Consider the following 12,273-nt stretch of genomic DNA (forward strand, 5'->3'; position numbering starts at 1 on the left):
CTACTTATTTTAAGTACTGTTTATTAGAGTGCATATGTTAAATATGGTATCCAAAAACTCAAAACAAACCCCAAGGTCTGAAAAAGAAATTGGAAACTTTGTGACTTTCCGGCGCATGCGCAGTTGGAGGCATTTGCCTGGTAATGAGCTATGCAGGGGAGGGATTTTTGCTCCTAGGGGGTTGAATTCTCCTTTAATGGCTAAAGATGGGCATAGACGAACAGATAATATAGTACGTAATTTTCGTATGATATTCTGTGTTTGTATGGTGGGAGATGAGCAGACCGATATCGGCAAAAGACTTTATCGGTCGGCTCATGGATCGAGCCGGATGGAAATTTTTTGACCAGGAGCCTTTGAAGGCACCCGAACATCAGCCATTGTCGCCAGATTGACAACAGGTGAATCAAGCCATTCTTACTTGCAGTTACAAAGCATAGCTATAGCCTTAGCTGTCTGCTCACATAGCACAGTGGAAATGCAGACTGCACAGAAACACCAGGTTTCTGGTTCAACTTCATACAGGTTGTTACAGCTAAACCTTTATGTAATAAAAAAACATTCAATTTGCCCAGGTACAGTAACCCCTAGCAAGCAAACAGATACTTGCTTTTAAACAGTTGACACAGTTAATTCTGCTGGCTGATTGGTTGCTATTAAGTTTGACTGTAAGCTCTTTTCAGTTATTGGTTGCTTTGTAAATCTGCATTTTCAATGTATAAATCTATTTCTTGTACATTGCTTAGGAAAATGCTGGCACTTGATAAATAAATAATAATAATAGGACACTAGACTATTGGCAATCTGCAACTTTTATTACATTACCCCCAAATTACATTACTACATTACTACAAAATGAAAAGCTGTAGATGAAAAATTTAAATGAAACAAACCATAAAAGATCTTAAAAATGTCTTAGACTACTATTGGCTAAATCATACTAAAACGAATTACTTGATGCACTAGTGCACTGTCCTTGGATTTGTAAGGACAAGATTATAGAAAAAAATTAAGAATGTGAATACAGAATATACATTAAGTGAAAGTACATACATTTGGTCACAGAGAGCCCTTGAATATAATATAACAGAGGCTCTAAATATCCTATTTAACATTATACCAAGCATGTGGCCTCGATTTACATTCAGTGACTTGTTTAAATAATAGGTAGTGAATAGCTTCAATTTATTGTAGAGGGGCATTCTGTTATGGATTTGTTTGTTGGGAATGTGGTGATACCTTAAAACAGTTAATCCATGTCTTTTTTTCCGTTGCAGCCATGGTCCTCTCTTCTCAGGAATTGGAATAGTTTGGCTGTAACACATCCTGGATACATGGCCTTTCTGACGTATGATGAGGTCAAAGCTCGGCTCCAGAAATTCATCCACAAGCCAGGGAGGTTAGTTTGCATTCAGTTTGATTGAAGATGGTTGGGTAGAGTACTGATATTTAACCATTCAGGGCACAAGCTGTGAGTTTAAGAGGTAACAAAATCAGATTAAAACTGTTTGTAGAGCATTCATTCTTAAGCAGAAGTGCTCACCAGAACCAGATTTAGAATCTCACTGTAAAGCCTACATTTAGGGTTGCCTGGCCGGTAAAAAATGTAAAAATGTTGCATGATCACAATGTTAAGTATAGCGAAAAACACAGGATAGCCGGTATTTTTTTCTAGAAAATGTGTCAACCCTACCTACATATTAAATAGCCCTTCAATGTAAATAGTGGGAATTTTTTCATTAGTGGAAATAACAGTCCTGTATTGATGAAAATAGTACATAGATATACTTATTGCTGGGTACATGCCTGAAACAATGCATGATTGTAGAAAGGAAGTGTGGCTGTGGCTTAGTTTGTTAGACCTAAATGTCATGTTTTGTTGACCAATTGTGTTTTGGCTTAAAAAAAAAAAAAAAAAAAAACTTTCTTTTTTCACTTCTTTTCTCATTAGTTATATTTTTCGCCTGAGCTGCACACGACTAGGTCAGTGGGCAATTGGATATGTCACAGGCGATGGAAATATTCTACAGACCATCCCACACAACAAACCACTCTTCCAAGCATTGATCGATGGCTTTCGGGAAGGATTGTAAGAACCATGCCCATCTTTATCCTTGTATACTGCATCTTTGCTTAGTACACTACATAAAGTTCTAAATCGTCTGTACAATCCTCGGGGCAGTGCACACAATAGATACAAAAATGTCTTAAGTGGTCAAGAAAAAATGCACAGTACAGTTAACCACATACAGTATAATATGCTTTTACAGTTTTTGATCATTGCTCGTTCTTTGCTGACCCCTTACCCTTTATTACCTGCAGTTATCTCTTTCCTGATGGACGTAACCAAAACTCAGATCTGACAGGCTTGTGTGAGCCCACCCCTCAGGACCACATCAAAGTCACTCAGGTAGTCTGGGTTATACTAAAACACTATTTTGTATTCCTACTCGAAAAGGTTTTCTGACATTATTTAAACCAATCACCAAGTGATGTTAAAATGACAAAAAGGCTGAGAAAGCTGAGCATTAGTTATGTCTTGGCATCTCAGTAGATACGAAAAAGCACACCGGCACACAGGATTTGAAGCTGCAGGGCGAGCCCTTGCAATTTTTTAATGCAGTGCAGGTGCAACGTTTCGGGGTCACGCCCCTTTGTCAAGCATTGTCTTCGTACCTTATACTACTAAAAAATCTTTAAACCCGAAAAAAGCAAAAAAAGCAAAAAACATTTTTAAAATTTAAATTTTTATATAGATAAAATGGAGTATGTGGGAGATGACCGTCCTGTTATTTGGAACGTTATGTATAAAGGGTTTCCGGATAATGGAACCCAAACCAGTACTTTGCTTATTTGTAGTGATCCACATTTCTCCCATGTCTAGGGGGGTCCTGGGGAACGTGAGGTAAAGGGTCACTCCCATTCGGGGGAAGGAAAATGATGACATCAGAGCTGAAGACCCTTTATGCCCTACTATCCTCAAAGGGCGCCAGTATTTTCAGTGTCCTTCGTATAGGAGGTTGGACTGGCCTTTAGGTAGGCGGGCTTTACTCAGCGCCGATTCTGGGGCTGCTGCCGCCTGAGGCAGCAGCCCAGATGCCGCCCCCCTCCTCTCCCGCTCCGCACTTAAAAATTAGCGTCGGAGCGGGTTTCAGGGGGCAGTATCGCTAGTGCATTGAGCGCAATAGCGCTCTTTGCACTAGCGGAGCCGAATTTCCGGGTTAAAACCCGGAAGATCGGCTCTTAAAGTTACAAGAGGCGGCTTTTTGCCGCCCCTTGTAACTGGCCGCTAGCTGCCGCCTGAGGCAAGGGTTTCACCTTGCCTCATGGCAGAAGCGGCCCTGGCTTTACTAAAGGAGCCATCGGTTGATGGTTAGCATCAGCTCCCAGGCAGGTCCGCACTGAGAATTAAAATAGGCCCTGGCATTTCAGGTACACAGAAGCACAATCAGCCCACACAGCCCCCACCAGCCCACTAAATACTGACTTTCTATGGCACCTTATAGCAGCCCTTCTGGCATTTGCCAGAACCTACAGTTTGCTAGTCCGGGCCTGCTCCCAGGGTTAAGCCGTGTCAGCTTGACTGTTCATCTATGTCTAGTCGCCTACTCAGGACCCCCAAGCTGTGATCCATACACCATGGCTACTAAATCAAAGGGGTTACCAGCAGCTACGGGGAGGAGCCAAATGCCCATCATCAGCGCTCCCCCCGGATAATTAAGTGAGCCTGCCTGCCTGCCCAGGACCTCTTACAGAAAGGGTCATTACTTTTGGACCCAAGTCTTTTGCAACTATAAGTCCAGTTCTCCATAGAACACCCAATCTTCCTTCAAGGGCCGTTCTCCAGGAAGGGGAAGTCGTCATGGCAGCACTGCAAGCCTCAGCCCAAGTCATCAGGGGACAAGAACTCTTCCTGACTATGCCTGGGAGACTCCAGATGCTGGATGCATAGGGGACACCTTCAGTTTTTCTCTGTCGTCTTAGGGGGACACAGGGACCGATGGGGTTAAGCTCCACCCTCCAGGAGGCAGGACACTTGGTAACAATTAATTAAGGGGCGTGCCGTGCTTGGCTTAACCCCGCACACAGTGCTCAACACTCAGTTTTTCAAGTGTCCTGCTACCAGGAGGTTGGATTTTCCCTGTGGGGAAAGATTTCTTCGGCTAGCTGAGGCTGGCACCTGGGGTGATACCAGGAACAGGGCTGCCTGTATCCTTTGGTTAGCCCCCACCATGTAATATTCACCGGGGTCATTACCTAGCCTGAGGGCTATACCGACCATCCAGACAGTGCCTGGCTTCCATTCGGTTGACAGAGGGTCTGGCCGTTGTGAACCTACCATTGGGTAAGTACGCTGGCACCTGCCTGTAACCTCCCTGCTACGGTGGCACCAGCTGTTAACCCCCTCCGCCCCCCCCCCCCTCATACCTCCCTCCTCCTCTTCTCGCCACCCGTGCTCTGTGCCCCCGTGCCCCCCGGTACCTTCAGTGAGGGAACCGGAGTGGGGAAAAGACATTGCATCATCCTCTCCCTGCAGCCGAGTACAGGCACTGACACGCTGGCTTCCCTACTTGTAATGCGCACACTGCGCATTGTGTAGAACCGAGAGGCCAGACGGCAGGGAGAGGGAGAGTGAACTGATCCGCACGCACTAGGAGGAGGGGCGGGGAGTCCGGCGCCTGCAGAGCCCTGTTCCGTTTGGCGCGCGTCGCCATTTTGGATCGCGCTCGCGCTGGAACGCATATGCGTTCCAGCGGCCATTTTGTCCCCGCTCATTCTACAGAGAGGACTGGCTGGCTGCGCCGGAACGCACAGGGGAGAGACCAACACAGCTCCACAAGGCATACTCCTAGTTTAGAGCTCAGTTGGTGGCAAAAGCGGAGTAGTTGGAAATTATCCACGCTCCATAAATACAGTTGCAACAGCTGGAACTTGACTCAGCTCTCGCACACTACTTTCCACTCAGGTGATATCCAATGGCAGAAGGTAGGCCAGTGGGATTATTCACTAGGGCGGGGGGAGAGTACCCACAACAGCAATGGTGACTTACTTTGCCTGTACAAAGTGTCAATCTAAGATTCCAGGGGGTCAGAACGAGCCACTGTGCAGATCTTGTTCAATGGGGCAGGGGGCACAAAATGCTTCTTCCAACAACCCTGTTCCTACAGAGACACAGACAGAAAATCCTGGGTCAGAAAGCCCTTCTCTACAGCCGGGGCCCAGCCGGGTGCAAGATCTACCGGCTCCTTCCTGGGCTATTCAACTGTCTCAGTCCTTAGCATCCTTACAAGGATTACCAGCCATTGCTAATACCCTAGGAAAAGCCTTGGCTAAGTTTAGTCACAGACCAAGCGGCAAACGCAAACGTTCTCATGACTCTAAGGCCGATTCCTTAGCACATGTATCTTCCGACGAGTTGTCGGCAGAACAAAATTCCTCTCAATCAGAAGGCGAAATACCACCTTCAGACGAGTCCTCGGGGGAAGAAGAGGAAGATCATGAGGGTGAGAGAGATCGTGATTCCCAACATGATGTGGATGGCATCATTAAAAAGGTGCTCGAAGTACTTAATATTTCTCAAGCACAAAAACAAGCTGAAACATCTAGGTTGTTCAAGAGACAACAGAAGTCCACAACAGTTTTTCCATCGCATGACCAGCTGACGGACATGATACAAGATGAATGGAACAATCCAGAACGAAAATTCCAAGCTACACGGAAATTTTCAAAATCCTACCCCTTTCCCAAGGAGCTTGTGGATAAGTGGACCAATCCTCCAATGGTGGATGCTCCCGTGTCCAGATTATCAAAATCTACCACATTGCCGGTAACTGACGCAGCGGCCTTTAAAGATCCGTCGGATAGACGGTTAGAGGGGTTCCTAAGAGCTATTTACACGTCTTCTGGATCGACCCTGAGACCCTGTCTCGCTTCAGCCTGGGTGTCCAGAGCTATTCAAGCATGGGCAGAATCTTTAGTCACAGACATTCAAGAAGGAGTGCCCAGAACTGACCTACTGTCCTCTGCGCAAACAATTGCGGAGGCGTCCGCTTACCTCTGTGATACTACCCTGGATATTTCACAAATTACAGCCCGAACATCAGCTCTATCCATAGCGGCACGGAGGACCTTATGGCTTAAAAACTGGTCAGCTGACCTAAGTTCTAAGAAATCCTTAACCTCACTGCCCTTTAAAGGTCAACGATTATTTGGTGAAGAACTTGAGAAAATCATTTCACAAGCAACAGGGGGAAAAAGCACCTTCCTTCCTCAGGCAAAGAGCAGGTCCATGGGGACAGCCAGACGCGGAAAGTTTTTTCGTGGCCAAAGCGGACGTTACACACGCAAGTACAGTCCACCACGACGCTCCCACTTTCGTAACAAGACCAACGATAAAACTCGCACCCCATGGAAGTCCAACAAAACCTTCACGAAGCCCGCAGGAGATAAGTCTACCTCAGCCTGACGGGGCACCCCCTCCGGAATCGCTAGAACAAATAGGGGGCAAGTTACTACGATTCCGGGAGGTATGGATCCATCACTCTTCAGATGCTTGGGTCAACGAGATAGTCACGGAAGGTTATCATCTCGACTTCACAAATCTACCCCCTCGAAAATTCCTTATGTCCAGGGTTCCATCACACCCCCAAAAAGCACGAGCATTCTTACAATGCATTTCCAAACTGGAACATACTGGAGTAATTGTACCAGTACCACAGCCGGAGAGATTCTCAGGGTTCTACTCCAATCTGTTCATAGTGCCAAAGAAGGACGGATCCTTCCGACCAATTTTAGATCTCAAACTGCTCAACAAGTTTATCAGGTCCATTCGTTTCAAGATGGAAACACTCCGATCAGTGATACGAGGCATGGAGCACGAACAGCTCATGATGTCCTTAGACATCAAGGACGCATATCTTCATGTACCAATTTGGATCCACCACCAAAAATACCTCCGATTTGCATTCGCGAATCAACACTTTCAATTTGTGGCACTTCCGTTCGGACTCTCGTCAGCACCACGGGTGTTCACCAAGCTTATGGCGGTAACGGCAGCAACGTTACGACTACAAGGCATTTCAGTGACTCCATATTTGGACGATCTTCTCCTGAAGGCCAGATCAGAAGAAAAGGCAAAGGAGGACTTATGCAAGACGACTCGACTATTGCAGAGATTCGGCTGGACCATCAACTGGTCAAAGTCCAACCTACAGCCCAGCCACCAGATGATATTCTTGGGCCTGGAATTCAACACAATGACACAGATGGTTTGTCTTCCACGAGACAAACAGCACAAGATCAGAGATCAAGTACAGTCACTCCTATCTCACCAGAGACCAACTGTCCACATGGCAATGAAAGTACTGGGACTCATGGTGTCAACCATCGAGGCAGTTCCCTTTGCTCAAATTCACCTACGGGACTTACAAGCAAACATTTTGTCATCCTGGAAAGGAGGTCCTCTGTCGCGAGTGATCAACCTCTCCCACACGACAAGGGAGACTCTTCTGTGGTGGTTGAGGATGGACAACCTGGCCATGGGTCAATCATGGGCGAGCCCAGATTGGAGTGTAATTTCCACGGATGCGAGCCTCAAGGGCTGGGGGGCCACGTGGAACAACCTATCTGCACAAGGTCAATGGTCTCCCGAGGAGTCCAAACTTCACATCAACGTACTAGAATTGCGAGCAGTAAGACTAGCCTTATTCCATTGGTCACATCGCCTGCACCAAAAACCAGTTCGCATCCAAAGCGACAACGTCACAACAGTGGCGTACATAAATCGGCAGGGAGGAACACGCAGCAAAGCTGCACTAAAGGAAGCACAAGCAATACTGGGTTGGGCAGAAACCAACCAAGTACAATTGTCGGCCATTCACATCCCAGGAGTGGCGAACATAAAAGCAGACTTCCTCAGCCGAAATCACGTACATCCGGGCGAATGGGAACTTCATCCGGAGGCATTCATGGAGCTAGTAAATCTCTGGGGCTACCCACAGATCGACCTCATGGCATCCAGAACCAATCGCAAGGTTCAAAGGTTCTTTGCTCGTTCCCGAGACACAATAGCGGAAGGAGTGGACGCCATGACACAGCCTTGGTCGTTCGACCTGGCATACGTCTTTCCTCCTCTTCCGATGTTACCTCGAGTCCTCAAGAAGATCAGGAGATCTACCATCACGGTAATTGTGGTAGCTCCCTATTGGCCTCGAAGAACATGGTTCTCCGATCTGCAAGAGATGTCCATAGAACAACCGATCCGTCTACAACACAGACCAGATCTGCTCAGCCAGGGTCCAGTGACACATCCAAATCCCGGACTGTTCGCTTTGACGGGATGGCTATTGAAGCATCCATCTGGCGAAGAAAAGGGATAGCAGAAGAAGTTATTTCAACTATGCTAAAAGCACGTAAACCCACGTCTTCCAAATCTTATCACAGAGTGTGGCGTTCCTATTACAGTTGGTGTGAAGAGCTCAACCTGCCCCCTCTAGAACTCAGCATGCCTAGAGTGTTGTCCTATTTACAGCGTGGTCTGCAGTTGGGTCTAAAACTCAGTTCACTAAAAGTACAAGTATCTGCGTTGTCTGTCCTTTTTCAACATCGACTTGCAACAGAGGACACCATACGGACTTTTCTGCAAGGAGTGGCTCACGTAATTCCTCCATTTCAACCGCCCGTCGCGGGTTGGGATCTTAATCTCGTACTCGAGGCCTTACTTGACCCTCCATTCGAACCCATGAGTTCTATTTCCGACACATGGCTCATTTACAAGACTGTGTTTCTAGTGGCAATCTCGTCAACCAGAAGGGTGTCTGAACTGAGTGCACTATCCTGTGATCCGTCCTTTCTGGTGTTCCACAAGGACAAGGCAGTTTTGCGGACAGTTCCTTCGTTTCTACCCAAAGTTGTGTCTTCCTTCCACATTAATCAGGAAATCATAGTTCCATCATTATGTCCAGCTCCAAATAATGACAAGGAACGACGTCTTCACAATCTAGACGTAGTCAGAGCACTCCGGTGGTACCTTGAACGGTCAAAGCCCTTTCGGAAATCTCAAACTCTATTTGTTATTCCTTCCGGACCTCGTAAAGGTCTACCAGCATCAAAGACTACCATCGCCAGATGGATCAAACAAACCATCTGCCAAGCCTACCTGTCAAAAGGTAGAACACCACCACAAGGTGTCAAGGCTCATTCCACAAGAGCAATGGGAGCCTCATCGGCATGGCGCAATGCTGCCTCATTGGATCAGATCTGCAAAGCAGCTACCTGGTCCTCTGTTCATACATTTACTAAATTCTACAGACTCGACAAAACTTCGTCGGCTGAGGCCTCCCTCGGTCGCAAGGTGTTGCAGTCTATCTTCCACTAAATCAGTTAAATTTGGCTCGTCCCACCCTGCTGTTTTTGGGACTGCTTTGTTAAGTCCCCATCGGTCCCTGTGTCCCCCTAAGACGACAGAGAAAACAGGATTTTTTGATACTCACCGTTAAATCTGTTTCTCTGTAGTCATAAGGGGGACACAGGGCTTCCCGCCCTAGGACGAGCCGTTGACCTGATGGTCGTGTCCAGGATAATCCCTGACTTTCATTCTGTCATAAGTTATAGTTCAGTTATAATGGTTAAAATTTTTTTGGAACAAACTGAGTGTTGAGCACTGTGTGCGGGGTTAAGCCAAGCACGGCACGCCCCTTAATTAATTGTTACCAAGTGTCCTGCCTCCTGGAGGGTGGAGCTTAACCCCATCGGTCCCTGTGTCCCCCTTATGACTACAGAGAAACAGATTTAACGGTGAGTATCAAAAAATCCTGTTTTTGTGGATACCTGAATACTACTCATAGACAACCCCCCCCTGCATTGTCCGGACAGTTTCAGCGGGTTACCACTGGAGTTCAACTGCATCCCCCCCAAGTATTTTTTTTTATATCCAGAGTTCCCTCTCAGGAAATCAAATGGCATGCGTTTATCTCCATAATAAACTTGCTTCTCAGAACTGGGGTCATTGTTCCAGTTCCTCCACATCCAAATTTTAGACAGTTTTTTTTTCATTGTGCCAAAGAAGGACGGGTCCTCTCATATAAACTTCCTAACTGCTAGTTGATCCAGAGGAAGGCAAATAACCCCTTTTAAAACCTCTCCAATTTGCATTAGAGGGGGTACTATGGTCAACTTGTACTATGAGCTATCTGCCATAGACCTGTAGTGATCTAATGCATCAGACAGTACGACTGATTCAGGGAGAGAATTCCATATCTTCACAGCTCTAACTTTAAAAAACTCCTTCTGAATATTTAGGCAGAACCTCCTTTCTTCTAATCGGAATGTGTTTTTGTATGTCAGCTGGAAAAAACAGATTAATATATGACCCCCTTATATATGTATACATAATTCCATCACAATCCTCAACAAGCCTTAATGGGTTGGCTCTTGAGGCGGCAGCAGGGCCGGAACTAGGGGTAGGCAGAGTAGGCACATGCCTAGGGCGCAAAGCTTGGGGGGCGCCTGGCATGTACCTTTAACTGCTGCCTAACCCCGTCCGGTCTATGTGACAGGAGCGTGGCGTGCGATGTTACTTCTGTGTGCGCACCTAAGTGACTTGAGGGTGGCTTGCGCTGTGACGTTGTTGTCAGCGTGCATGCACTTGCTCAGTGTAGGGGGCGACTCAGCAGGTCGGGTTGCCTGAGGCGCTCGTCCAGGCTGGCCCGGCCCTGGGCGGCAGTGCTGAGGCACAAAGGCTTTTTGGAAGACCTAATCCTAACCATGATCAAGGCTTGCAAACCTGTTACATCCAAAGTTTATCATAGGGTGTGGGAGACCTATAGTTCCAAGGGTATTCCTTTCGTGGTATTCAGATTACTGTGGATTTTGCAATTTCTCCAAGTGTGTCTCGAGAAAGGTCTTAGCCTGGGTTCTCTAAAGGCCCAGATTTCTGTTCTCTCCGTCCTATTTCAGGAGTGGATGGCCATTTCAGATGATGTCTGTATATTCCTCCAGGGCATGGCCCACATTTCTCCACAGTTCATACACCCAGTTCCTTTACACATGTTAGAACGTGTTTCTGGTCGCAACCTTGTCAGATAGACGGGTTTCAGAGCTTGGGGCCCTTTCCTGTTCAGTCCCGGGTTTTTACTTCCATTTCCAGTACAAAATCCATTTGGAAGAGGAATACCCTGTTTATTGTGCCCTCAGGGGCCTGAAAAAGTCTTCCCGCCACGAAAAACACCATTGCACGTTGGATTAAGGAGACACTGAGGCGGGCTTACTGGCATGGAAGAAGGTGCCTCCCATCAAAGTTAGGACCCACTCCACTAGAGCCATTGGGGCATCTTGGCTCACAGAAATTCAGCTTTAGCCAAGCAAGTTTGTAGGGTGGCTACCTGGTCCTCCCCACATACCTCCACGAAGTTAAAGGGGAACTAAAGTCTACAATAGAACAATGCTAGAAATACTGTATTTTGTATACCAAACATAACTTTGTAACTTTGTTAAACATCTTTGCAAGACCATGCACATGATCAGTGTGGTCTGGGCTTCAGTTGGGAGGTTAAGCTTAGGGATAGTCATAAAGTATTAAAACAGCACAGGTTAAATATCTGCCATAGAAGCCAATACAGCAAGACTGATTAATAATCAGAATATGTCGACTGCACTGGGTCTTTGGATACACAGTCGCCGGCTGCTTTATAGGGAAGCAAACAAAGCTGCTTGAGGTCAGGGAAGTAAGTTGGTGTGCTCCCCCCTGCCATATGAAAGTATGAGCGTTTCCCTGCAGAGCAGTTAGGGACCATCTGCAGTTAGTTTCCCATCTGCAGCTGTCAGTGCAAGTAAAATGAAGGGGACATTTCACTGTGGGGTTGCTTTGGTGTGTCACCTAGATGTGGGAGATAAGGAAATTTATGTACTTATTGTTAAATACTTTTCTCTTCAGTTGTAAGCTGAACACAGGTCTCCCCCCCCAAACTATTTTCTACAGTTTTTTTCTGTCATTATTAAAATTTGTTCTGCAGTTATGTTAAGAGTTACTTAACTATTAATAGTTACTTATTATTGAATTTTTCAGATTGGCCTCTGCATACACAGTCAACATGACAGCTCCCAGTTTTCATTGTAAATGCAGATATGATTTGTGAGGGAAAGGGACATACATTATATTTTATTTTATATTCTGTTTAGCGTCAGAAAATGAAAATACTATATTAGGATTTTAAAGATTCACAAATCTGTATTATTTAATATGTAATAAGTATGTATATGTAATATATGTAAAAG

At 46.1% G+C, this 12,273-nt stretch overlaps 1 protein-coding gene across 1 annotated transcript in view; it reads left to right on the forward strand.

The window, feature by feature from the left end:
- Nucleotides 1–12,273, forward strand: part of cbl.S (Cbl proto-oncogene, E3 ubiquitin protein ligase S homeolog) — a 51,074-nt gene that overhangs the window by 26,502 nt on the left and 12,299 nt on the right. The window contains exons 6-8 of the mRNA XM_018242283.2: nt 1,278–1,399; nt 1,952–2,089; nt 2,323–2,410. Of these exons, the coding sequence (XP_018097772.1) occupies nt 1,278–1,399; nt 1,952–2,089; nt 2,323–2,410 (348 nt within the window). The remainder of the gene's footprint in view (nt 1–1,277; nt 1,400–1,951; nt 2,090–2,322; nt 2,411–12,273) is intronic.

Source organism: Xenopus laevis, chromosome 7S, assembly GCF_017654675.1.
Source record: "Xenopus laevis strain J_2021 chromosome 7S, Xenopus_laevis_v10.1, whole genome shotgun sequence".
Classification (NCBI taxonomy): domain Eukaryota; kingdom Metazoa; phylum Chordata; class Amphibia; order Anura; family Pipidae; genus Xenopus; species Xenopus laevis.